The sequence below is a fragment of the Pan paniscus genome, chromosome 5 (genome assembly GCF_029289425.2).
Source record: "Pan paniscus chromosome 5, NHGRI_mPanPan1-v2.0_pri, whole genome shotgun sequence".
Lineage (NCBI taxonomy): Eukaryota > Metazoa > Chordata > Mammalia > Primates > Hominidae > Pan > Pan paniscus.
In genome coordinates this window covers 28,761,850-28,789,792 of record NC_073254.2, presented here as the reverse complement: position 1 = coordinate 28,789,792, position 27,943 = coordinate 28,761,850, and the positions used below count along the sequence as shown (strand labels likewise).

The following is a 27,943-nucleotide window of genomic DNA, read 5'->3' as shown; positions in this document are numbered from 1 at the left end:
TTCATGGGTATAAGTGCAGGTTTGTTACATAGGTAAACTTACATCATGGGGGTTCGTTGTACAGATTATGTCATCACCCAGGTATTAAGCCTAGTAACCATTACTCATTTTTCCTATCCCAAAGTCTTATGAGTTGAATATAAAACAGAAAAACACCCTTTCTTCACATGCATACGTTTAATAACATGAAAGCCAAGACAGAGGTAAAAACACTAAATCAACTTGGTATCCATTTTACTCCCTAATATTAGGGGGACAGTGAACATATAACTCAAGCAATAAAATGCCTTTGGAAACCAAGAAGGGAAGGGCCCAAGTTTGATAAGGGAAAGCCAACAATGGCTAAAACATCCATGCAACATTTCGTGAAGTCCTTTCTGCCAGCGGCTCCCGTGTGTCCATATCTTGGAGTGTGTTAGGCTACTGCTTCAACAGACCATGGACCTGGCTTCCTCACTTCCCCAAAAGAATTCCTACAGAAGGCTACAGGAAAGGCTTCTTGGTAACCTTCTTTGTTTCAAACAATGGAAAACATGAGAAATGGATAGCACCCTCTCACCCCCAAAACACCACCATCATAGCAAGGATAATGACTCAATGGAGTTTCGAATCTGTATAGTGCTTTATATGTTTTCAAAGAATTTTCACGTATATGATCTTCATCAGCCCATGCAACAGCCTTGTGGTTTACAATGGAGAAAGCAGACACCAGAAGGAACTTGCTCAAGATCATGCACCCAGATAGTGGGACAAGTGGGCGAGCACCCAGACTGCACCGTCAGCCCAGCATTTCCAGCCGGCCATTAAATAGCTCTCTATCTTGTCACCCTCTCTGACTTCTTCTCCCTCTCTATGTCCAGGCTGCCTGTCAGTTCACAATGCTATCTCACTACAGATACAGATTTCAAAAGCAGAAAAACACAAACCTTCTTTGACAAGTACATATAGATATAAAAATAAATGTGGCACTCTTCTTTATTGCTTCTTTATGGATGTCTTTCCCAGATGAAAAGACCCTGCTGGGGAATAGTTCATCGACTTGTTATTTCTTTGTACACAGATTACTCCTTAGTAATAGCAGGACCTTCACACCAGGAAATTATTTGCTAAATATTTCCCACTGTCTCACAGCTTGATCTGTCAATTTCTCCCAGATGTAAAACATCTGGGCTGGTACAGCAAAACAAAGAAAATTCAAAGAGATGTCCCCAAGATGCAGAAGAGGACAGCTGTCCTCAGGAGTCTGTCACGGGCCAGCTGGGGGCATTCATATTTCCCAAGACCCTTTTCCAGCTGCATCTCACCATAGCTTTTATATGACTGAAAAAGTGTCCAGGAGGTTGACCAGATAGCTGCATACATCACTGAAAAGGTGGCCATGGAGAAGCAGCAGTGGCCTCATGCTATGTGGTCATGTGATGGTTTTCGAGGCCTGCCCACAGAAAATGGGGTGGGATCCACTTCCAGATGTTTTCAGTGAGGTGAAGGACTTCACAGGGTGCCATCTTCAGCGTAGGCTCATTCTTCTCTCCTCCAGTGTAACAGACAGGCACACCCCTGAGCCTCAGCTTCAGGAAGAAGAACCTGCAGAAATCCTGCTCATACCAGTTCTGTCTTGTGAGGAGTCACTGGCCCTAAATGCTTATTTGGGGAGGTAACTGGGAGAAAAGCTCGTTCCATGCCAGCTTTAGAAAAATCTGGGAAGATACTCTGTAGCCGTGCAAACTTCTAAAAAGAAATGAAAGAAATGTGAAGTGAATAATTGGAAAAATTCAGCAGTTGTCACCTCCTTTTAAACTCTATTCACTAAGAGCTGGCTAGACAACCCATTCTGGAAGCTCTCGTACTCACTGCCTCACTCGCTCCACAAGGGATTTGTACCAACCATTTCACTGGCGTCTCCAAACTTGGACCAGGAGATTCACTGATTGTGGCCATTTCGACCCCCTACTGTTAGGTCTCTGTATGGAAAGTCAATGCCCACAGAAGCAGGCATTTTCCAACAAGAAGCTAAAGTCATTCATGTTTAAAACATACTGCCTGGTAACTCTAATTATCTTCTTATACGCAAATAACCCTAACATCCTAACTGTAAGCTCCTTGAGGGCAGGAACAATGTCTTACACCTTTTTATGCCCTGTACAGTGCCTAGCATAATGCCTTGAACATAGTAGGTGCTCACTGGAGTCTCTGATTGACTGGTATCTAAAATAGAAACCAGAGAGATGAGTGCACAGCCAGAGAGGCAAGTAAGTGAATAGAGGGACACAGTGAGTGGCAAGAACCAGTCCTGGGGTAGCTCCTGGGTGAAGTCTGTCCTGGCCCCTAGGTAGCCAGCCCTGCCTGGTAGATGGAGACAAAGGGGGCAGATCACTTCCTAGAGGGGTCAGACACACATGTGGCCCTACTCTCCCACAACCATGGTCAACACAGGTGAGCAGCCATGCAGAAAGAATCTCTGAGGGCTTTGAGCCGGAACCTGCAACCAACAGCTCATGGGCATGTCTAGGGTGCCCGAGCACCGGCCAGCCATCCTGCACCCCGGAAGCCTCCCACTGTGCCTCACTGCTCTGGCTTCTTGGGATTAATTATTAAGGCATGGGCAGAAATACCAAAAATAGAAGGGGAGAACCCCCACGAGAAAATAGTTTGAAGGCAGCCAAAGGAGGCTGATCTATCCCCTGGCATCCCTGGGGCAGTGGGGCCCACTCCCTCACCCACAGGAAGAGCGGGGCCTCTGCTCTGGGATGGGGGACCCTCAGCGCTGCAACTTCTAGCACTGCGCCTACAGGGCCTCTGCTCTTGCATAGAACCCCTTGTCATTTCCCAAACGTCCTTCCTATATCTTGTTTTTTTTTTCCACAATGCTCTAAACGTAGCCACTAGACAAAAGCTGGAAATATTTCAGGGAGCTTCCTGTAATGATTCTCCCAGTCTAGGGGCCTCAAAAAGTCCAGGGTTCAAAGAATAATCTCTCTCGCCATTATTAAATGATTCGCACTATCTGCAAGAGATACTTGGATTGGTGCCCTGGGTAATCTTTTAATAAGAGAAGATGTTTTAAGAAGATACTTACACAAGTGAAAATGATGAGTGTTAAGTAGAAAATAACCAGAGCCAGCAGCAGGACAATCTCCGCTCTGTATTTCTTAAAAGTCTCTTCTTTACGCTGTGCAGGGCATCCTTTAAAAAAGTAAGCGACATGTGAAGCCATTTTAACAGGATTTTTCTACCATGAAAAAAAGCTAAGAATGCTTTGTTCCTTGGTCCTGGAGTCCTGCTTGTCTCCTCTTCCCACCATCAGGATGAACGACAGTAACAGTGACAGTGAAGGTGACAGCAGCAGCCGGTGCGCACTGTCGCTCTGTGTCTGGCTGCATGCGACTCTCACATGGTATCTTTCCGAATCTTCAGAGCAGGCCTGAGTAGTCCCATTTTACAGATGAAAGAGCCGAGGCTCAGAGAGGGTCAAGGACCAAGGACCAAGGCGGCTGAGCCAGACATCTGGTCCAGGCTTATCCTGCGGCCTGTCTGCCTGCACTTCAGATGTCAAGCCTTTCCTGGCTTATTTTGTCCTCCTACCAGATGAACCACCACTTGTTAATCCAGAAATTATCTTAACTTCATCACTGTTGGGTAGACTGTGGTGTGTCCTCACCTCAGGAGGTTTCAGGGACTATGAAAGGAAGCAGGGGAGCTGCCCTGATATTGCCAAATACGTCAACAGATTTTTCTAGAATCATTCAAGCTCTTTCGGCAAGGGTGCCAGCATGGTTGGGTGGAAGAACAACTCCCTCAGGGCTGTTAAAGGGTGTGGTGCAGCACGAAGGGAGGGTAAGAGCAGCGAGGCCTTTAGCCCAGGGACAGACATGAAGGGAGGTGCCTCTCCCCACTCAGATGCAACACCCAATGTGCTGTCTGGGGAAGCAAGTTGAGCTTTGGCTATAGTGTGCTTGCAAACAGAATCTGCTTGATGCCCCAGGCAGGAGCAGGTGGAGTGCAAGTGAGCGGAGGGGGTTCTGCCATTGGAGCCAATGGCTAGATCTCCAGAGATGTCAACCCCTGAAAATGGATTCAACATTTTGTGCAGCAGTCGAGGGATGGATTCTCACAGCCGTGGGTAATGAGAGCCATTGTCCTCATGGTCCCTAATATGTATTGATCATTCAGTCTATCCCGGGCACTACACTCAGCATTTTAACGCAACTTCTCATTTAACCTTCACAACAAGCCTATGTTGTAGACATTACTTCCATTTTAGAGATTAGAGAACTGAGGCTTAGTGTCAATCCGTGATTTGCTCAAGGTCACACACTAACAAAAGGCAGAGTTAATATTTGAGCCAGATCTAAGTGACTGTAGACTCTGACCCCTTAAGTTGTAGGCAATATCGCCATGGAAGAGGAAAAGGAGAGAAAATCAGCTATTCTCTTCATTTTCTCTCCACTCCCCGCAGGACATGCCTGCCCTCTCCACTCTCCTCTGCAAGGTTCCTCTCATTCAGGTGAATATTCATTGAGGGCCTACTATGTGCCCAGATACATCAGAGAAGAAAACACAGAGGTTCTTGTTCTCTTGGGGAGACGGACAGTAAATCAATCCATACATAACATGCCAGTTGTACTAAGTACCAGGAAACAAAGAAACCAGGATGAAGGGCTGGAGATCCAGGAGGGCCTAAGGGAGGTGTGTGCATACAACACTAAGCAAAAAGCACAGACTGCCCCCTTAAACAGGGACTGTACTCTTGCAGGTGTAATAATATTACCCGAAGTCCAATTCCTTTCAGATCCCTGACAGAAGGAGAAATCAACTGTTGTATGGAATCAGGGGCTCTGTGACCACACTTTTATCATTTCCACCCTCAGCCCCTAACAAGTGTTGGGCAAAAGTCAAACAAAAGGCATCATTTAAGCCACAGAAAGAGAAAATGGTGACATGCTTGCAGCGGATTTCCACTTTCAGCCACAGATGTGATCCAAAGCTCTAGAGCTACACTCCAAAAGAGAGGATCGATTTTAGGACCTAAAGGAAGTACACATGCATTGTTCAAGAAGAAAACAAGTGCAGCAGGTCACCTCACCTGTCACTCTCAAGATCACCTTGCCACTTAGGTTTCTCTGCCCATCCGGGTCCTGCAGAGTGCACCTGTATGTCCCCGAGTTGCAGCTGGTAGTGTTTCGGATCTTCAGGGAATAGGGCCTTTCATTGGGGGCGTCGAAAGAACCATTTTGCCCCTTCTGATGATAGTGCTGTCCCCTGAGGTGGTCTTCCTGGGGTGTCTCCATCCTCTCTTCACCGCCCTCCAATAACTGTGAAGAAGGAATCAGAGCGCATCACGGTCCGCTGCAAGCACTCCAACTCGACACCAATGTTTCCATTTTGTTTTCAGAAGATCCAGCCTCAACTTATGTTTGTAAAACAAGACGTGATGCTTTTGTGTGTGTGTGACCTCTGGGGGAGGAGAGATCTATGAAAATTCCCGAGGCTACATCTTCGGAATATATCAGGACTACATCTCATGATTCTATCATAAGTATCCCAATTTCCACCCTATATTAGGGAGAGAGAGTCACTGTTGATGACAGTGATATGTTGTGTGTGAATCTTGCTGGATTATATTTTGTGTCTATGTATACATGTATAGATAGGACTGTTCTGTAGTAAATGTTCTCTTGTTTTCTTCAGATACCAACTCACCCACTGAATGATTCCTATTTTTGTATCCCAGCCTTTTATTTGGAAAAATTCCTAAATCTGTTATGATCCTTGCCAGACAATTCAACTAAAATCAGATAAGCAGTTGAGCAACGCCTCCTGCGAACAGTCACCTTGTTCCTCAAGGGCTGTGTCTCTGTGTGGTCATGCCTGACGTCGCCGAATGTGCCACACCTTTTCTCTGTACTATGGCAGTGAGACAGCTGAGAAGCATGCTTTATAGAGAGTGTATGTGTCAGATCATTTGCTGCTCATATCAAACTCCACATGGAAGGGCAGTAACAGCTGACTTCACTGTACTCAGGACAGACCAGCCGGACTTGGGGAGATGCCCAATTTAGCCAGACATTTTATCTGGCTGGCTTTCTTTTTTTCTTTTTTGAGACAGGGTCTCGCTCTATCACCCAAGCTAGAGAGAATTGGCTTGATCATGGCTCACTGCACCCTTGGCCTCCTGAGTCAACCTTCTGGTACTCCCACCTCAGCCTCTCCAGTAGCTAGGACTAGAAGCCTGTGCCACCACACCTGGCTAATTTTTATTTGTTTGTTTTTTTAGAGGCAGTGTCTTGCTCTGTTGCCCAAGCTGGTCTTGAACTCCCAGACTCAAGCGATCCGCCCGCCTTGGCCTCCCAAAGTTCTGGGATTACAGGCGTGAGCCACCGTGCGCGGCTTGCTTTCTGTGAATTCTTTGTGATCAAACTGGTGGAGTGTCCTCAGCATCTCCCACTGCATAGATTAGGCTCATACCACATTCACCATTAATTCTCTCTTTCCTAGACATATTTTTAATTTGCCTAATTAACTTGCTAAGTTGCTCCTCCATTGAAATACTTTAAAGCTTCTAAAATGAATGTACACATGCAGTAAAGCAAATCCTTGTTTTCAGCCTTCCTGGGCAGCCCTTCAACAATGACATCCCCTAGCAGCACCTGAGTTTCCCTTTGCTGGTTGGCTGGGGACCAGCAGGGAGCCCAGGATTAAGTGACATTCCTTACCTGTCCCTAGCATGATAACTGCACCCAAGAGCCACCTTAGGGAAGGAGACAGAGATTATCAGGGCCCACTGCCACTGTCTTTGCTTGCACCTATCAATGATGAATCTCCCGTTCCGGGAGCACCCTACAACTCTTCTCTGACTTTTAGGAAGGAACTCAGTGTAGGGAAAGAGATAACCAAGGAGTTAGGGGAATTCTCTGAGAAGCAACTCAGGAAAGAAAATACATACACATGGGCACGTGTGCACTCATATACACACACACACACACACAGTCATTTCTGCTTCATTTATTAATTCAGAGCATATACCACAAGGTCACCGGAAAGCTCAGGCTCCAGCCCTGGTGTTTGTGAGCATTCCTGTAGAGTGGGCTACAGAGACATCTGGTGGCAGATTGATCGCTCCTGCAAGAAAACCTGCTCAGCTCCCTCCCAGCCCTGAGCTGAGATGAACGGCTCTTCTCAGGCTGAGTCTGCGGACATAAATCCCATTTCTTGATGGTCCTTTTTGTGTGGAAAGATTCCTTCCTAAATAATCAAGAATCTATGGGAGGAAGCTAAAAGACTGGGGCCCATGGGTGTGCAAAAATAAAGCACAAAAAGGAGGTGGGGCCAAGGAAATTTAGAGGAAATTAACAGTGTCCATCTGATTCCAGAACACATCTAATTTAGCACCATTTTTCCCTTTTCAAGCCTAAGTAAACCATAAACTGAAGCCTCGTCATGGGCTCACACTGCTTGCCTCTCCCTTCCGCTGCCTGGCAGAGCGGCTTCTTCCTACCAGGCAAGGGCTTTCAACAGACCAGAGACCGAGGCCCATCCAGGGCCAATCTGTGTCTAGGATGGCCTGAAAGGCCAGTTTGAAATAATTAGCTCGGCCCAGTCCCTGCAGTCCCCATTCCGATGTCCAATCTTGCTTTTCTTTTTCTAAATTAACCTCCAAATGCGAGTGTAGCTGCAACAACCATTTTGAGATTATTCACCCATGGTTTTCTCCTGGGAAGCTCCTCTCCCATCCAGCAACCCCTCCCTCAGCTCAGAAAGGCCCATCTGAAAGTCAAGATCAACACTGTGAACCCCTCTGGAGCTGGTAGAAACATAAACTATTGTGTCTATTTACATAAAGATGGCCCCATTATTGTGTTAGCTGCTGGGAACTGTTGAAGCAAAAAGGTGCTGGTGATCAAAACTGGCTGGCAGTAACTTCTGCCTATTTGCAGAGAATTCATTTTAAAAATCAGCAGCAACACCAATAAAATTTATTTGATGGTTAGATTTCCAAGGGCCTCTGGCAAAACCGTCAGTGGGCCGCTAGTTATTTTTAAATGGCAAAACAAAGGCAGGGTGAGCCATAAGAACAGAAGGAAGAATCAAGGGAGAAGGCAAAACAAAGAACCTCAAAGCGACCTGCAGAATTCTGATGTGCTGCCACCAGTGGGATCATGGCAAAATATCTCAACTCTCACAGGGTCATCTTCCAAACACCCCTTTTCCTAAATGACCCAGAGAACTATCCGCAAAACCTAGGAACTCTTGCCAAACCAATGAACAGCGCTGTTTGCCTAATAACTAACTACAGCAAAAAGAATTCCCTGTAAATTCATACATTGCACCTGGAAATATTTCATAACCCTCTCTCTAACTTCCAGTTTTAGGTATATACATTTTCAGCTAAACTTTCTCTTGTGACCCCCAGCTGTGGAATTTGGGGTTTATCCACAGCTGCAAAAGTCGTGGTAGTTTTTATGTTAGTGTTGCATGCTCAGAATGGGGGTGGGGCCCTAGCAGGATCAAGGGACTGTATGCAAAAGCTCAAATCATTATCATCAGATATGTGGCCAGGCAGCTATCACCCTGCTTTATCAGATGAGCTAATTGTGGCAGAGGCACCACCAAAAACTGAAGGGAAATTTCAGTGGGAGGAAAACGGAGTAACAGCAAATGGGCCATCCCCACTTTGCTTTGTTTTATGAGTTCTCATAAACATTGGAGCTGGCTCAAAATCAACCACTGGCAAGAACAGCTCTTTAAACATTCCAAATCTAAAAGTGTTCCATCGCTTCTCTGCAAAAGCATTTTAGGAAATAGTAATTTATAACAAAAGGAACCCTCAGATTCATTCACAGCCAACCATAATTGACAGGAACTATTTAATGCACCCTTCACAATGCTAATATTGTAGTACAGTGCGCTAAAGCACAACACAATTTCAGCAAATTAATTACTCAAAACACTCATCCCAATCATGTTTTAAAAATCCACATGTTGTACATTAACTTTTATGCTGACAACTCTATCATTTTTGGTTGAGCTGGAAAAGTGCAAACATGGGACATCTCATTTTCAGAAAGCCTGGGGACTCTGACTTGTCTCAAGGCCTCCAATTTGACTAAATTATTTAAATACCATATTCTTTCTCTCAAATGGAGATTTGACCTTAAGGAAAGCACAGGCCCTAAATTAAAACAAACTCTCTTTCATTTGCAGAATGCTAAATCAAGCAAACACAAGTACTAATCGTATGGGCACGTGAATGGAGTCAGTTTTTTTTTTTAATGATGAACTAATTTGAACTAAAACAAAAGACATAAAATAAATCATTAATTATGGCTGAAACTGAACCAATATTAAAACATCCTATTGTGGAAAGTGTTTTTTTTAAGTTTACATAATTTTATCCAAATATATGCCAACCTCCTACATTACCATATTTGAAGCTAAGAGGGCAATAGTTTCATTTTATAGCAAAAAAAAGAGTTTTGATCACAAAATTGAAATCTAAATTTATCATATAGCAGATTTGTTAAGAATGCAGGGCCAGGCACGGTGGCTCATGCCTGTAATCCCAGCACTTTGGGAGGCTGAGGCAGGTGGATCACATGAGGTCAGGAGTTCAAGACCAGCCTTGCCAACATGGTGAAACCACATCTCCACCACAAATACAAAATATTAGCTGGGCGTGGTAGTGGACATCTGTAATTCCAGCTACTTGGGAGGCTGAGGCAGGAGAATCGCTTGAACCCAGGAGGCGAAGGTTGCAGTGAGCCAAGATTGCGCCATTGCGCTCCAGCCTGGGTGACAGAGCATGACTCCGTCTTAAAAAAAAAAAAAAAAAAAAGCGGGGGTGGGGGGAATGTGCAATAGGTGCCTACCTAAAAGAAAAAAAAAACAGTATAAAAATTTCATCTAATAATTTGATAAAACATATTTAAGGGTATAGATTGTAAGGATTTAAAGTTGGTATTAAATTAATCTGATGTATTCCAACCACATTGAGCAGCTTTTTTTATCGCATTTCTTGTGCACTAACATTCATGTACCTTGGTTTCTAACTCAATTAAAGTGCCAATATAATTCCCATTCATCATAAAAACAGCTCTTTATAATGTGCAAAATAGTTTGGCTCAGAGGTTGATGTCATAATGAGGGTAGAATGTATGAGCATTAATATCTTTTTTCTATGCGTAGTTTTATTAGAAAAATGATTTTCTACTTTGAAATTTACTGGGTCTAACAGACAGAGCTGGATTTATGGCTGTTAACAGAGTTATGAGTATAGCAGAGGCAACATAATTAAGAGCACAGGCATTGGCATTGGACTGAGCTGGAACCAAACCCCAGCCCTCCCACGGCTACCTCTGCTCTTGGCCAACTGACTGAACCACTCTCAGGCTTGGATAGCTCCACTGGAATCTGGGGGTGATCACATCTCACTGAGCTGGCGTGAAGATACTTATGATGATGTATACAGACCCTAAGCATCATATCGATCACATAGAAAGCCCTGAAGATGTTACTACTCTCTCTCTCTCTCTCCTTTTTTTATAACCAAGGTTTCATTCTGCATACTAAATAGTTCCCTGAATATAAGACGTATTGAAAAAGTATTTACTGAATGAATGCGTGAATTTTAGAAAGAGTGAGAAAGTTACAAGAGCACTAGCTTTGGAATCAAAGGTCTGAAGTCAATCCCAGTTTCTCCATGTGTTAGCTGGGTCATCTTCCATATGTCACTTCACCTCTGAGCCCCATTTCGTGATCTGGAGCTCCCTTACTTGCTCATGGGGTTATTATAAAATCAAGTGAGAAAACAAGAAAAGTGCTGTATAATTGGTAATGCTGGTAATAGAAATTATTCTTGTCTGTGATAGCTTTCCACACCATCCACCCACTCTGTCATTTCCTTACCACTGACACTTCCCGTCTCCTCTGGGAAAGTTGTCCTAGAAGTCCCAATCTCTGCTCTAGGGAGAAACTGTTTTTTCCACATATGATGTCTTCAAAATATCCACAACATTCTGTATTTTTTAAAGCACCATCATAATAATGTAGCAAAACCCCTTTGGAACTGAGATTTGAAGGCAATGTTGGACCCTTCATTGTTCATGCCAATCATCTCTCTTCTATTAGCATCCCGTGGGGCCTGCTGGACCTGGAAGAGGTACCATTACAAGCTCTGAGTTCATGTCCTCTGAAGAACTCCACACCTAGGTTCTAGAGGAGGCAACTTAACTCAGGCCTGGTACCCCACGATCATGGAGACTGGCTCTGATAGCCACGTGACCCAGTCAAAGTCCCTTGAGAATAATCAGACATAAGTTGAGATATTTGAAGAGAAACACAACCTTCTCCTTTGCACTTGCTTCTGGAAGGATATACAGGTTGAGCATCCCTAATCCAAAAATCTGAAACACTTCTGCTCCCAGGCATTTCAGATAAAGGATGTGCAACTTGTCCAACTCTGTAGTTACTGGCTGTGATCTGGCTGCTATGTAGAGGTTGGACACAGAACCAATGTAAAGGAAGGCAGAGTTGACAGATGGAAAGTCACCAAGTCCTGGGGACATTCATGAACCTCTAAGCCTAGCTATATTCATTTGCCAGGGCTGCAGAGCACCACAAACTGGGTGGCTGAAACAATAGAAATGTATTCTCTCACAGTTCAGGAGGCCAGAAGTCCAAAATCAAGGTGTTGCCAGGGCCAAGCTCTCTGAAGGCTTTAGGGGAGAATCTGTTCTGTGCCTTTCTCTTAGCTTCTAGTGGTTGCCAGCAGTCCTCGGCGTTGCTTGGCTTGTAGACACATCACTCCAATCCCTGTGTCTGTCTTCAAATAGCTTTCTCCCTGTTGTCTGTGTCAGTGTGTGTTTTCTCCTATCAGGACATCATTCATACTGAAGTAGGGCCCACCCTAGTCAGGTAGCACCTCATCTCAATTTGATTACATTTGCAAAGACTCTATTTCAAAATAAAGTCACAATCACAAGCATCAGAAATTAGAACTTCTGATCTTTTGGGGGGGCACAATTCAAGCCACAACGCCATCCATAACTGAAATGTGAACTGTATTTTGATTTTTCAATTTTTTCCCATTCCAATTATATATAAGCCAATATATTTCCTTCTCTTTAGGCTAGTTTTGATTGGATTTACAATCCCTCACAACTGAAAGACTCCTAATGATAAGGCACCCCGCACCACCATGTAAATAAGGGTGGTACGTAGGGGGCTATCGGCACATGGCTCCAGCCTCGAGGCCAGTCCTGCTTCGTCCCCTGGGCTCACATGCCTCCCACTCCTTGGGGAAGGAGATCTCAAGGCCTGATTTGAATCAGAACCTCTGTTCTCCAGAACTGCTGGTCCAAGGTGATTATGAACTGTTTATGGAAACCAGCATCCTTCTTTTCCTAAAGGTTTTCCCTATGTGGACCCATAATCCTAGGCAGCTACCAGCTCTTCTAGAATCGGTAACCTCAATTCTATCGGTAATACCGATTCTAATCGGTAACCCCGAGGACTGCTGGCAACCACTGGAAGCTAAGAACTGGAACACTTCTCCAAATTGTCCCAATTTGGGATATGCAGTAGACTGGTCCTCCAAGAAAGCATCAGGTGATATTAACAAGCCTTGGGCTCCCAAGTCTGTACTAGTCCCACATGACACACACGGAAATTTTACCCAAATACACCTCAGTGCAAAACAAAACAAAATGAAAAACAAAAACATGCTTATGAGTATAAAGGAATCTTAGGGAAGTATTTTCTGTCCAGCTCTATTTTGAGCTAATGATTGCTGATACAAAATTTAGGGTTATTCCAGGAGTAGCCAGGAAGGGATTACGGAAACATCTTTAGAGGGAGGAAACTTTTTTTAGGTAATCAATCTGCTTTTAGTCTTGCCCTACATAAAACTTTCCCATAGGTCACTGAGACCTTCTCCAAACTTCCTCTTCTTTGTGTAGTGACATTGCCAAGTACGTAGCTAAGACAATCCAGTCCTCATGTGACTCAGGTTCCCCCTTTTATTAATGGAAAACAAGTTGGTTTTTTTGTTTAGCTTTTTTTTTTTTTCAATTTAACTCTCAGCTGCTTTCTTCCTCCCTCCCCATTGTCAAGCTAAAAGATTTTGGCAACTTGTGCTCTGTTCCACTATTGTCCAAAAATCTCAGTGATCCACCATTCTCATCTAGATGAGACTTCTTCTATAGCCACTCAGAGGCGGCCTCATTCTTCCTTGCCCACTCCTCCGCAGAACTACATGGACAGGACTGGTGACCAAGAGGAAAAGAGGGAAAAGAATGAAGTCTCCCTCTGAGACTCATCTTCTAAGATGAATCATATTCTATCCAACACCAGGAGAAATATGCTTTGCTTTAGGCATATTTTGCATTATGCCATTGTCTTTGCTTAAAATCCTTCAGTGAGGCCGGGCGTGGTGGCTTACGCCTGTAATCCCAGCACTTTGGGAGGCTGAGGCAGGTGGATCACCTGAGGTCAGGAGCTCGAGACCAGCCTGGCCAACATGGTGAAACCCTGTCTCTACTAAAAATACAAAAAAGTAGCGGGGCATGGTGGTGGGCACCTGTAATCCCAGCTATTTAGGAGGCTAAGGCAGGGGAATCGCTTGAACCTTGGAAGAGGGGGTTGCAGTGAGCTGAGATCACACCACAGTATTCCAGCCTGGGCGACAAGAGCAAAACTCTGTCTCAAAAACAAAAACAAAAACAAACAAACAAACAAACAAAAAATCCTTCAATGGCTCCTTACTGCCAAAAGGATAAAGTTCAAGTCATTGTTGTTGGGCATTCAAGGCCCCTCACAATCTGTCTCTAGCCTACTTTCTAATGTTATCTCTCAGCCACATCTGCTGTTTAAGTCTCCCTTCTACATCACTGGTTACCTCAATGGTTCCCAAAAAGTCTTAGTGGATTCCCAGGCCTTTGCTCAAGATGGTCCTCTGGCAAAAGTTCTACATTGATCCTGAGATGGCCAATGCCAGGCCCAGGATGGGGCACACATTTGGGACTTAGAAGTATTTACTAAACAATGAAAGTGTAAATATGAGAGACATCTGAAAAGCAACTTTACATCTTTCATGGTTTGACCTAGGGAGGAGCCCATAAAAGTGATTCAACCAGGACAAGTACTATAGGTGCCAATGGGGACAGTACGATTTTTTTTTAAATTCTAACATACATTGTTTTCATAATTCAATGGTTCTACATTTAATGTAGAAATGTTTCCTTTTTGTCCTAAAACATGTTCTTAAATCCACCTTACAACAGAATCATTCTGGAATCAAGGGAGGACAGTAAGTGTTCAGTATTGGCTCCTTCCATGGGCTATGAAGGTCTGTGGCTGTACAGATTACATCTGCCCCAACCGCTTATCAACTCTAGGCCCTCCTAAGGCACTCTGCTCTCCTCAGTATCCCTGGTTTTGTAGCTCATTATCACACAAGATGGTAGAGACAGAAAACATAACTCCACCAAAAAGAAGTTTAGCAACATACACGAAAGACAGCCTTGAACTTTTGAAGTGGCCTCACGCAAGCCATTAACCTGCTCTCCAACAGTTTCCTTAGTGTTAATGTCAGAAGCAGAACACTCCATGGATGGCCCATGATCTGCCCCAGCTGGGGCTCTTCTCAATATTATAAAGTCTATTTATAGTAGACTTTTTTATGAAGTCACACTCTTACTTCCCTTTTCTCCCTTCCTTTGGAAATCATCTGAAAAGGGCACTTGTCTTGTGATGCTTCACTGTCCTCACCCCCGCAGCATCACCCAGAGATGACACCATATATCCTCTTTCGTTTTGCATCACCCATAGGCTGTCAGGGCTCCTAGCATGATACAAGAAGGCATTGCAACTCTGGGATAAATGACCACTCATTACTATCTTTAGTGAGTATCAACCAGGCCCAGAGTACTCCAACCAAAGTCATCCTCTCTCTCCAAACCTACATTAAAGAGAGTGTAGACACAGTGATGCTTTTCATGAAGTCCACATGCAGCCCTTTAATGCATGGCTTTACTCCTCACAGACATGATATTGTGCTATGCCCTTTTATGCTGGAATTTAATCACAGGTCATGGCCAGTGGAAGAAAAGTCATGGATCAAAGTCTATTTGCATATTTTCTCAAAATACCTCCTCAAAGAACCACATCTATTACAACTTTTTTTTTTTTTTTTTTTTTTGGTAGAGACAGGTCTCACTACATTGCCCAGGCTGGCCTCAAACTCCTGGGCTCAAGTGATCCTCCCATCTTGGCCTCCCAAAATGCTGGGATTACAGGCATGAGCCTCAGCCACCACACCCAGTCTATTACAACTTTAAAAGATAAATCGATTGGCTCATGCCTGTAATCCTAGCACTTTGGGAGGCTGAAGTGGGAGGATGGCTTGAGCTCAGGAGTTGGAGACCAGCCTGGGCAATGTACTGAAATCTTGTCCCTACAAAAAATTAAAAACATAAAAATTAGCCAGGTGTGGTGGTATGCCCTTGTAGTCTCAGCTACTTGGGAGGCTGAGGTGGGAGGATTACTGGAGCCCAGGAAGTCGAGGCTGCAGTGAGCCATCTTCATGCCACTGTACTCCAGCTTGGGAAACAGGGTGAGACTCTGTCTCAAAAAATAAAAATAAAGCTAAATTGAGCTACTATCCTAATGAATATAATGTATGAACTTTTCTATTTCTTCTCAATCACCCATTATGCCTTAAAAAGTATAAGGGAGGAAGGGATGAGAAGAGGACCCTTTGTTGGATCCCAGTTAAGAGGACATGGTCCATAGAAGAGAAGAGCTGGACCAACAGGAATTGGGATATCTCTGTCCACTTTTGGCTTCACCTTTAGCCTCCTGCACATGTGTCTATTAAGTCCCCTCTAGCCCATCTCACTGCATCTTTGAAACAGAGAGAACAGAATGAACACTCTTCCTTCCCAACCCTTATGTTGCAAACAGATTGGATGCTGTCTGTTTTGAGTTTTCTGGTCAAAGGCATATGATAAAAAACACATGGTTTACATGGGTCCTTTTGTTAATTACAAGTATCAGTGCCAAATGGACAAAGTCAAGATGCTACATGGTGCCGGAGGATTGAGTGGTGAATGGAATTTTAAATTGTGAGTCATTATAACCATACTTATGATATGCAGACAGCCTGCAGGATGTGCTTCAATCTGGTGGATGGTGAAAACCCACTGCAAGGGACTCTGCTTTCCTTGCCCAGTATGAAGCCCCCTCCTAAGCTGGCAAAACAGGTTTTACAAAGCCAGGGTAGTGATGATGAAGTGAGTAGGATGGGATAAGCTGGTTCTGGTTACCAAAATGAAATTCCTCCCTTTGTGGCTACCCCTCCACTTTGATGAAACATTTTACAAGAAACTTATAGAAAAATGACCAGATGCTTAACGTTCTGTAAAATGAAGTATTTCGGCATTTCACCACTGGCCTTGTCTCCAGAACACTCTATCCATTTTTGTTGTATAAGCATAATCAATGAAAAAGTATAATTATTGGGCTGGAAAATAATAAGTATCTACAGAACATGCTGAGAGCTGTTTAAAAAAAATGCTTAAAGGAACAATATATGTCACTTTCGAGGCACCTGATTCGTTTATTGGTATAGCATAACTCTCCTACCCACGAATCTCAATCACCATTTACTTCTCAAAAAATAACTACGGTATGACTTTTCATTGGCACTATTCCATGGATCAACAGGAAAAAAAGAATGCCTAGAGACTGCTGTCCCTTTTTTTCTTGACAGAGCTTTCAAAGACCTTGGGGGTAAATCTCGCAAGAATTCTGTCCAATAAACAAGCTCATGCGTTACCGAGTTACGTCACCAGCTGACATCCAAGGAGAAGTCCAAGGTTAATTGCTATGGTTTAGTGGACCATTCCAAATGACCCTGTGCAAGAAGCTTTCACTCCAGAACTGTTTGAACTTTACAGCCTGAAATTTCATCTACTTGTTTCATGAGTACTTTTTAATTACTCCCCTGGGGGTATTAATAATGTTTTCTTTATTAAATAGTTACTCTCTGGAAGGGATAGTGGTTTCATGTTTTTCCCCGTTCTTTGAGATAACTAAGTCCCTGCCTGGTTAGCCCAGGGGCACTTTGATTTTCTTTACCTTAAGTTATTAAGGGAGAAAACAGAGATCAAGATAGACCTCTAACAACTCAGGATTTGGAATCAGACTGCTTCGTTCAAATCCCAACTCCACCATTTAGCTAGCTGTGCAAAAGTGGACAAGTTATTTCCCTCCCTAAGGCTCAGTTTCCTCACCTGTAAAGTAGGAATAGTAACAGTACTAATCCCTAAGTCCATTCTTCCGATGGATGGAAATGGATAATGTATGTAAATATTTACCTTGGAGCTTGGCACGTGGTGAGCATTCAAAAATTGTTTTTACAATATTTTTAAAAATACTATTGTTTTGACTATGAGAACAATTTCGGAATTATTGTGTTCTCTGATCCCACAGTAAGTAAGGTACCAATGAAGTAGGAATATTTAACACCTTACTTTTATACACAATACAATGCTCTGAGGCAGCAGCACCATCCCCGTCACGCATAACTCATGAAGTGCTGGGCTGAATTCACAGAGCACCTTTGCAATTTATAGGGCAAAAATTAGGTGCCGTGAAGAATACACAGAAGTATGGATACAGCCACTGCCCCCCAGGGAACTGACAATCCAGTTAGGAGACACACACACAAAGAGATCACCGCAATGACGCCTTGTACTGTTAAGTGGCCAAAGACATGTACAGTTTCTTATAGTATCTTTTATGGTGGGCAGAAGAACGCCCTGCATTTTGGGGAAAGCTACAAGTGCACAGATTTGCCCCCATGGTAAGACAGCAAATCAGTGAGAGCTACAGAGTAAGGTTGGAATATCATATTCATTTGGGTTAAAATGGAGGTGCTGTGGTAGCAGTGGCCTGACTTAAAGATGGACCAGTGATATCAAACAGTAGCTGCTTGGCTTTGGAATGACACCATCATTGCCATCTTAGAATCTGAGAATGTTTCAGTCAAGAGGAAACCTTGAAAAAGCCTCCTTGTCACTCAGTCCTCTTACAGTAGGAGCAGCAAGGCCTGTTCTTACACATGCGGGCTCCGGATCGTGCATCCACCTGATGCCCTCAAGGCTGCCTCACTCAGAGGAAGGAGGAGGAGGGCTAGGGGAGGAAGCCAAGGGTATCCCACAAAGGAGATGACCACGATAACTACCATGGATGAAATGGCCTAAGTCACTTCTGTGTCTTAGCCTTTCCTTTCAAATTGCCCCCTCCCCCTCCCATGTATCATGGGCATCACAGTCACAAAACACAAGAAATCAGAAGTCTGGAGACATTCCCCCTGTCCAATGCCCAAATCTAGGTCCCTGTTGCTTTCTTCCTGACCTGCTGGCCCACAACCACAGGTGGCCTCCAGAATTAATCCAAATGAGAGAGTCTCTGCCCTTCCAAAACGTCTTAAGTGGATCATTCATCTCAGGCCACCTTCAGTGGCAGGAAGGGGATTGAGGTCTGCGGAGAGCAAAACCTAATTCGGCCCTGTACCTGGATGCGGATGGGGTGGGGGAGGCGCGACGGGAGGCTGGGTACTCCAAGTTCAGCTGCGGGAGACGCCCCTCGCCCCCACCTGGCAGCCACAGAGGGTCGCCAGCCTAGGGGAGATGGTTCCTGCTGTCTTCAAATGAGCCCACCAAACCCCAGCCCGCGGGTATCGCAGCACCTACCTTGACCCAGGAGACCGTGTAGGGAACCTGCGGATCCCAGGGGGCGGTGCAGGGCAAGTCCACATCTTCGGAGCAAGCCACCTTCACCTCCGGCGTCGCGGGAGCCAGGCTGTAGGCTACAAGAAAGAGAGAGCGCGTCGTGAGCAAGCGACCGACGGGAGGGGGTGTCGTGGAGGGGAGGTGGGCGACAGGCGAGACAGGCGCTCGCGAGCCCTACCGCAGCTCAGGAGCAGAAGCTGGAGGCCGCGCGACATGGCTGGAGCGCTGCGCCGCTGCCACGAGCTGCAGAGCTGTGGCGCGCTGGCGCCGGCTGCCCTTTATGCCCGCGCGTTCGGGAACTTCCCTGCGCGCCAGCCCGGGGGATTCCCCGGCGGGCAGCGGAAGCGGGTGGCGCGCCCACCTAGTCCCGCTTAGGCCGGGGCGCCCCCGTCCCCGCCCCCTTCGCCCCCGTCCCCGCCCCCGTCGCACCCGCCGCCCTCGCCGCGTGCGCGTCCCCGCCCCCGCGCGCCCGGGCCGGGCGCCCCGAGTTCGCGTCGCTGCTGCGGCTGGCAGCGGCAACAGCAATCCCCGCGTGACGCCCAGCGCTGGGGGCTTCGCAGACCGCGCTCGCGCGCGTGACGCTGCCGTTGACCCGCAAAAGGAAGCCGGGAACCGGGCCATCCGAGCGGGATCTGCCCATTTTACGGAGGCCAAACCAGATTCCGAGAGGGTGGGCAACTTCCTCAGAAGCCCAGCCTGTCCTTGGGAACGCACTGGTGAACCCAAGTCCTCATTCTTCTCCAGAATCTGTGATAATCAAAGGCGCGTTAGATTTCCATAGAAACATACAAGTCTGTAGTACTTGGCTCCCTGCCTTCCCCGGGAGGTTATCAGTCAGTACCGTCCTGTTTAAATTATATCACCAAAGGAGAGTGTCTCCTATTAAAATAATAATTACACACACACATACACAACATTTTTGGAAAAGAAAATTCTAGAAGACAATGAAATCACCTGTAATTCATCCAGAAAGTAACTTCAGTTAACATTTTTTTATATTATAAAATGTTTATAACATAACATAACGTAAAATATTTATAACATTTATGTCAGTGCACAGATTGGTATTTTTAATGGTTTATTCTTCCTGCTATCTTGTAACCTACTTTCTTTTAGCTTAATAATTTGCAAGCAGTTCCACATCATTAAAAACTTCCAACAGCATCATTTTGGTCCATTGTTCAGTTGCACCATAAATTAGAATCGATTAGTGTTAGACATACAGGTTGTTTCTTTTTGTATTACTAATATTAGAAACAATACTGTGATTGCTATGGGAAACTTCAGTGTAGATAAATCTTTGCTCTAAAATTGCTTATTTTCTTAGAATAAATACCTCAAGGAAATTGTGCTAGGTGAAGGGGAGTTTCCAATTTTGTTAAATATTGCCAAAAAATTACCTGCAAGGAGGTGTCTTCAATCTATATTCCCATCTGCAAAGAGAGTGCCTGTTTGCCAACACAAACTGTTATCCAACCTTTCTATCTTTGTCCATCCAAGAGGTTAAAAAGAGTGGCATCACTATACCACCAGTTTTAATCTGCTCTTGGAAGTAGTTATATCAATTGACAGTCTCTCCAGCTTGTGTGAGTACCTTTTCTCCAGCAGCCTCACCAAATTAATTTTTAATTGTGAAAATGTTAAGCATACAAAATAAGTATAGAAAATATGGAATTGAACACATCTGTATACAATTTATTCTTGAGAAATAAAACAGTACTAACATTTTCGAGACCCTCTTTTTTTTTTTTTTTTTTTTGAGACGGAGTCTCGATCTGTCGCCCAGGCTGGCGTGCAGTGGCCGTGATCTCAGCTTACTGCAAGCTCCGCCTCCCGGGTTCACGCCATTCTCCTGCCTCAGCCTCCCGAGTAGCTGGGACTACAGGCGCCCGCCACCACGCCCGACTAATTTTTTTGTGTGTGTATTTTTAGACGGGGTTTCACCGTGTTAGCCAGGATGGTCTTTTGAGACCCACTATGTGTCCTCTGCCAGATCGCATACCTAGGCATTTATGCTTCTTTCCAGTTTCTCCTGATTATAAACAATGTTGCAGGGGAGCTGAAAGTCTTCCAACACTCTAGCTCAGTAATTACACTGCATTGTTAAATATTGCCGTCTTATTATCCAAAATGCACATGCCCATTTACACTCCCCTCAGCAGGTCTTAGCATGATCAGATTTTTTTCTTTAAAGATAGGGTCTCACTATGTTGCTCAGGCTGGTCTCAAATTCCTGGGCTCAAGAGATCCTCCTACCTTGGCCTCCCAAGGTACTGGGATTACAGGTGTGAGCCACGTGCCCAGCCAGATCTTTTTAAATTTCTGCCTATCTAATGAGTGTGAAATATTAGATCCTTTTTGCTTAATTTATGTTACATTGATAACATATGTTTCAAGAACATTGGATATTTCTGAGGATTGTCATTCATATCCTTTGGCCTTTTCCATGAGCGCTGTTTATAAAATCTGGGCCAAATCCTTTCTTGGTTATATCCATGCCAAATCTCTTCTCCAAGTTTAAGATTTGTATTTTCCATTTTGTTTATGATATCTTTAATTTACCAAAGAATTTTTAAAAAATATTTTCATGTGGTCAAATTTACTGATCTTTTTGTTTATGATTTGTGCTTCTGGTATTGTGTTTAAGAAATCTTTTCCTGACCTGAGATCATAAAAACATTCTCCTTCATTTTCTTCCAAAACTTTTAAAGTCATGCTTTTTCATATGTTGGTCTTTAACCCATTTAAATATGGTTTGATGTCGTGATCTAACTTATTTTTTCCATATGGATAACCATTTTTTCCAATGCTGCTTGCTAAAAGTCCTTCTTTCCCTACTGATTTAAAATGACATCTGTGCTTTATACAAATTTCTACATATGAGTGGGCCTGTTTCTAGACTCTATTCTGCCTCTCTTTGTGCTAATATCACACTTTCTTATTACTATAATTTAATTAAGTCTTGCTGTGGTGGAAGTGAGTGAGTCTTCACATGTTGAACTTCGTCTTCAAAATTGTTCTGGTGGCTGGGTGCAGTGGCTCACGCCTGTAATCCCAGCACTTTGGAAGGCCCAGGTGGATGGATCACTTGAGATTAGGAGTTCAAGACTGGCCTGGGCAACATGGTGAAACCTGGTCTTTACTAAAAATGCAAAAAAATAACAAATACAGAAAATAGCTGGGCATGGTGGCTTGCACCTGTGGTCCCAGCTACTCAGGAGGCTGAGGCAGGAGGATCGCTTAAGCCCAGGAGGTCCACGCTGCAGTGAGCCGAGATTGTGCCACTGCACTCGAGACTGGGTGACAGAGCAAGACTGTGTATCCAAAAAAAAAAAAAATGTTCTGGCATTCTTGGTTCTTCGTTCTACCTTATACATATTATATCAATTTGTGAACCTCAAAAAACTTGATTTGAATTTTAGTAGGAATATATTCAATTTATAAATTGCCTAAAATCAACATCTTTAGAAGTCAGTTCTACAAATTCATCCCATATTGTGTATCTTTCCATTTATTTAGGTCTTCAAGAATTTTTAAAAGTATATATATATAGGTTTTTCACATCTTTTGATAGATTTCTTCCTGGATACCTTCACATTGTGTTGCTACTTTCACATATGTATTTTTTAAACTATATTTTTCTAGGTGTCCATAGCCAGTGAGTAGAAATTTCCTTTCTTATTAATGTTAACAATGTGTTCTTAGACTCTCCATTAAGTCACTTGTTGAATTATGAATTATTTAGAGGGTTTTTAAAAAAAATTTCCCAATATATGGCTTGGTTTTCATTTTGCTACTGGTGTCTAACAGTTGAGGTTGCTCAAGAGCAGTCTGTATGATTCTTTGTTGCAATATCAAGGATTGCTTTGTAGCCTCATATGTGATCTTTTGGTAAGAGTGGCATGTACTCGGAAAAAAAGATCTTTTTGATCAAGTTTGCTCATGGTGTTGCTCAGATCTTCTATATCCCTTCTGTAATCATAAACTATCAATTACTGAAAGAGATGTGTTAAATTCTCTCCCGTGACTACAGAATTGTCCGTTTATCTCTGAAATTTTATCATTTTTTTGGCTTGGTATAATTTGATGCTATGTTTTAGTGTCTGGAAGTTATGTTTTTCCAATGAATTGTTCCTTTTTCTCTTCATTTATTTGACTTTTTTTCTAATACTCCTTTTTGCTTGAAATACAACTTTGTCTACTTTTTTTTTTTTTTTTTTGAGATGGAGTCTTGCTCTGTCACCCAAGCGGGAGTGCAGTGGCACAATCTTGGTTCACTGCAACCTCCACCTCCCAGGTTCAAGCAATTCTCTGCCTCAGCCTCCCAAGTAGCTGGAATTACAGGCACCCGTCACCATGCCTGGCTAATTCTTGTATTTTTAGTAGAGATGGGATTTCACCATGTTGGTCAGGCTGGTCTCGAACTCCTAACCTCATGATCCGCCCGCCTCAGCCTCCCAAAGTGCTGGGATTACAGGCGTGAACCATCACGCCCAGCCTGTTTACTCTTAATATTACCATCCTCTGCCTCTTCCTTTCTCTGAGTTAATTTTTTGCTGGCATTTTCAATACTTTTACATTCAACATTTCTTTTTCCTTACATTCTATTGTGTCCTTTTTAAAGTATATTGTTAGATTTTCTTCTATCCAGTATGACTGACAATCTATCTTGCTAATTGAGGGTTTAATTTTACTTACTTTGTGAATTCTGCTACATTAGGATTTATTTTGGTCATTTTGTTTTACGCTTTATGCTTAACCAGATTTTTCTCTGCCTCTTCCTTTCTTGCATCTTTTTATTGACCATTAATAAAAATATTTTAGCCCGGGCATGGTGGCTTATGCCTGTAATCCCAGCACTTTGGGAGGCCGAGGTGGGTGGGTCACATGAGGTCAGGAGTTTGAAACTAGCCTGAACAACATAGTAAAACCCACCTCTACTATAAATAAATAAATAAATAAATAAATAAATAAATAAATAAATAAAATTAGCGGGGCGTGGTGGCGCGTGCCTGTAATCCCAGCTACTCAGGAGGCTGAGGCATGAGAATCACTTGAACCCAGGAGGTGGAGGTTGCAGTGAGCCGAGATTGTACCACTGCACTCCAGCCTGGGCAACAGAGCCAGACTTGGTCTCAAAAAATAAAATAAAAATAAAAATATATATTCTGTGGTGTTCTCTCTACTGGTTTGGAAGTCATGCATACTATTTCTCTTCTTATGTGATTACCTTTTTATAATTTTTAATAAGCATACTCGATTTAATAAATTCTAGAGTTAATTAATATTGCCACCCTTTGCCCTAAAATGCCCAAATGCCCGAACTCTGCCCATCTCATCTACTATTATGACCAGTACCCTCGTTCCACTATGTTTTTATACTCCCCAAGTAGTCTTTTTTTACATATTAGATATTTGTTGAAATTTATCTCATATTGTACATCTCACTGCTTCTTTCTTGGTTCAATTCCTTCTGAAGTATATTGTTAATTCTTTTAGCAAAGGTCTTCAAGTGGAAAATGCTCTCTGTTTTTGTGTGAAAGTGTTTATTTTGCCCATATCCTTGAATCATAGTGTAGTTGTAAGTTGACGGTTATTTCTTCTCAGCACTTGAACATATTATTCCATTGGTCTTCTGGCTTCTGTTGTTGCTGTTGCAAAGTTCCAGACAACCTGATAACTCATTCCTTTGTAGGCAATGCTTTTGTCTTTGAGAACTTCTAAGATCTGGGCCTTTCTACTTGGTCTTTTTTTTTTTTTTTTTTGAAATGGATTCTTGCTCTGTTGCCTAGGCTGGAGTGTAGTGGTGTGATCTCGGCTCACTGCAACCTCTGCCTCCCGGGTTCAAGCGATTCTGGTGCCTCAGCCTCCTGAGTAGCTGGGACTACAGGCACGTGCCACCATGCCCAGCTAATTTTTTTGTGTGTTTTTAGTAGAGATGGGGTTTCGCCATGTTGGCCAGGCTTTTCTCAAACTCCTGACTTCAGGTGATCCGCCCGCCTCAGCCTCCCAAAGTGCTGGATTACAGGCGTGAGTCACTGCACCCGGCTGGTCTTCTTTTAGTTATACTGTGTTGTGTCCAGTAGAGGATTTCATGTTACTTAACCTGCTGTGGTTCATAACTTTCATTAGTCCTCATTTATCATGTCTTGAACATCTAATAGATGTGGTTGGTCCTTCACAGTCCACACTCCTTGTCAGTAAGCCCTTCCTCTGCATGTTCTGTCTCTTCATCTCTCTGCACAGGCTTCTGAAGATTCCTCAGATCTTTCTTTCCATTCATTAGTTATTTATTTGGTAATATATAATCTTTGGTTTAACATAGTAAGCTTTAAATGATAATTTTTAAATTTCTGAGTTATATTTGATTTCCTATGTAGCTCAGTCTAATCTTTTTGATGTCTTATTCTGTTATGTTATTATTATTATACTTCTTTTATGACTTCTCATTTTAAACATGCTTATTTTTAATCTACCTGATAATTATATTTTATCTGAAGTTGTTGGCTGTTTCATATTGTTTTTTGTTTTGTTCACTAACTATTGGTTTTAGGGTTTTTTTTTTTTTTTTTTTTTTGGTTTTGCCTCCCAGACTGGAGTGTGGCAGCACGATCTCAGCTCACTGCAACCTCTGCCTCCCAGATTCAAGCAATTCTCCTGTCTCAGCCTCCCAAGTAGCTGGGCACCACCACGCCCGGCTAAGTTTTGTATTTTTAATAGAGATGGGATTTCACCATGTTGGCAAGGCTGGTCTCGAACTCCTGACCTCAGGTGATTCACCCACCTCAGCCTCCCAAAGTGCTGGGATTACAGGTATGAGCCACCATGCCGGGACTGTATGGTAGTTTTTAATTATAAGTTAATCTTTAGTTGGGACTTCATATGAGGGTATGCTAGGAGGCCTAGGATGGATGTTTGGCCTCCCAGAAAGGTTTTATTTTTATTTCAGCCAGGTTCCCAAGGATATTATTGGCATGTGACAGCACTTTATATTAATTTCTTGGTGGGACATGTCTTAGACCACTCTAGTAATATAAATTTAAATATCATATCCATGAGAGGGCACATTAATTATTATAAATTAATTTTAAGGGGAGCTTTTTTCTTTTTCTCAAGCAAGCTTCCCTGTCATCTCCCTGTGTAAGCAGGCAATGGTTTTCAGTTCATCCTTACACCAGGGTCTCAGTTCCAACTCCCTACTCTTCTGGGGCCCAAGCCCCTTCTTGTGTGCCTGCTGGTCATGAAAGCCTAAGCTCCTTGATTTAATAAATTCTAAAGTGAATTAATATTCCCAAATTGGATTCCCAGCCTGGCCAACTGTCCTCCCCAACCTTACCTCCAGCAGCCCCAGGGGCAACCCAGACTGGTCATAGTTCTTCCTCCATTTTTGACCCTTCAGCATTCCCTTACTTTCTTGCAGGTGCAGCTAGGCATTTATTAGACTGGATTCAGCACGTCTAGAAATTTGCAACAGCTGTTTTTCATATTACATGGAAACCTATGTTATTGAAAAACAGAAGTATCCAATCTGCTGCTCAATAACCTAAAAGCTTGCCATCACAGGAACCCCTTCTTAACCCACAGAGTTGAACGCCAAGGTGTATTTTCACGCATAGCATATTCTTCCTCATGTCCTCATACTGAGTATGAAGAGATTTCTGATGAAGGCCATTCCTGAGGAAGCATTTTCAGGCTAACTACAGGCTGCGTTACCATAAAAAACCAGACAGTATTTTGCAGCGTGTGTCTGGCGTGGGAGTAGGAGTGGAAATTCAGTAGCTCTAAGTCCTGACTTGTGTTCTTCCTCGAATGTATGAGAGGGGCTTACCCGTATGTTGATCTTCGCTTTCAGTGAAAAGGGAAAAGAAAGGTGAATGCAGACGAAGAGCTTCTTGCCTTTCTGAAACCACTGGCTGTCATCTTCGTGTTTTCTCTGCTGTGACTATAAAAAGAGAAAAACCGAAAATCATTAGAAAACATTGTGGTTACGCATTCTCACTGCCAAGGCAAGCATTTGGTAACCTTTGGCAAGGAACAAAGCTAGCCAGGTCCCTCTCCCTTTCTTCTGACCCTCAAACCTTCCTGTCTGATTGCAATTTGCATCACGGCCAGGGCTTCATCATTTAATTTATCTCAGAGAGCGTCCTGACAGAGCATGGCAGAACATTGTGAACCTAGACATTTGAGAAGCTGGTCAGAGTTTGGGAGCCAGGGGAGAAAGCTCTAGAATGTTTTATTAGTTCTCTCACCTGCCCCTCCCAAGTCAGGGACTCATGGGGAACGGGTGTGGAGAGAGGGAAGTTTTAATTCACTATTAAACATTCACTAAGCAGCTGGTAAGTGGTGCATAAGAAAAGACCATTCTCAAGAAGTTTACACAGTAGAATACAGTTTCCTTTTTTTTCTGGAGTTGCTGGGGGAGTGTCTCACTATGTTGCCCAGGCTGGTTTCGAACTCCTGAGCTCAAGTGATCCTCCCATCTCAGCCTCCCAAAGTGCTGGGATTACAGGCATGAGCCGCCGTGCCTGGCCATTGAATACCATTTCTCACAGTGGACCTTGCTTGCTTCTCTGGAGTTCTACACAGTTTCTCGCTGAGGGTCTGGGGGGACTGGGATGCAGGGGCAGAAGGTGGTTCTACAAGGAGGGAGAGAACTAGTGACGGGAGAATTCAGGGGAGGAGAGAGGATTAGGAGAAAAAGGAAATGAGAGTAAGGCATGCCCTTTAAGAAAAAGTCCCGAGGGAGGGGGGCCAGTGAACACGTTTCTGCTGTCTGCCTTAGACACCTGTCAGATGCTGAATGGATCATAAATAGGCAGAAAGAAGTTTGTGATAGGCTGGAAATAGCTCACCTGATGACTGCTGCCAGCAATGGGGGCAAAACCCATGGTACTCCCCAGGCACCCAGCTCTCTACCCAGCCTGACTTCCTGGCTGGACTGATCTGCAGGATGAGGAAGTTCTGTAAAAGGGGAAGGCGGGGGTTCCCCTCTGCCCCAAGTGTGCCTTCTGAGCCTCCTTTCCAGAGAAGGGCTTTTGAGTGAAAAGAACGCACTTAACCTAGGCCTGCCCACGGACTACCGCAGCAGCTGCCCCTTGTTGAGCTCTGGCTGAGAGTCAAGCCTTCTGTGCTCAGCCCCTTCTGACTCTGCT

The 27,943-nt window shown here is 43.8% G+C and overlaps 1 protein-coding gene across 3 annotated transcripts; it reads right to left on the bottom strand.

Annotated features, from left to right (window-relative positions):
- Window positions 1-158: 158 nt before the first annotated feature.
- CD83 (CD83 molecule) lies at window positions 159-26,639 on the bottom strand. Of its 3 annotated transcripts, none has more exons than XM_057302444.2 (5): window positions 26,620-26,639; window positions 18,753-18,868; window positions 5,084-5,312; window positions 3,077-3,183; window positions 159-1,728 (listed from the first exon to the last, which is right to left on the bottom strand). In XM_057302444.2, the coding sequence occupies exons 3-5, from the start codon at window positions 5,286-5,288 to the stop codon at window positions 1,600-1,602; spliced, it is 441 nt and encodes a 146-aa protein (XP_057158427.1). In that variant the 5' UTR covers window positions 5,289-5,312; window positions 18,753-18,868; window positions 26,620-26,639; the 3' UTR covers window positions 159-1,599. The 3 variants fall into 3 exon arrangements, with proteins under 3 accessions (XP_057158427.1, XP_008975013.1, XP_003823214.1); XM_008976765.6 differs by lacking the exon at window positions 26,620-26,639 and adding an exon at window positions 18,970-19,192 and having other exon boundaries at window positions 159-1,725; XM_003823166.5 differs by lacking the exon at window positions 26,620-26,639 and adding an exon at window positions 18,970-19,190.
- Between the last annotated feature and the right edge of the window lie 1,304 nt (window positions 26,640-27,943).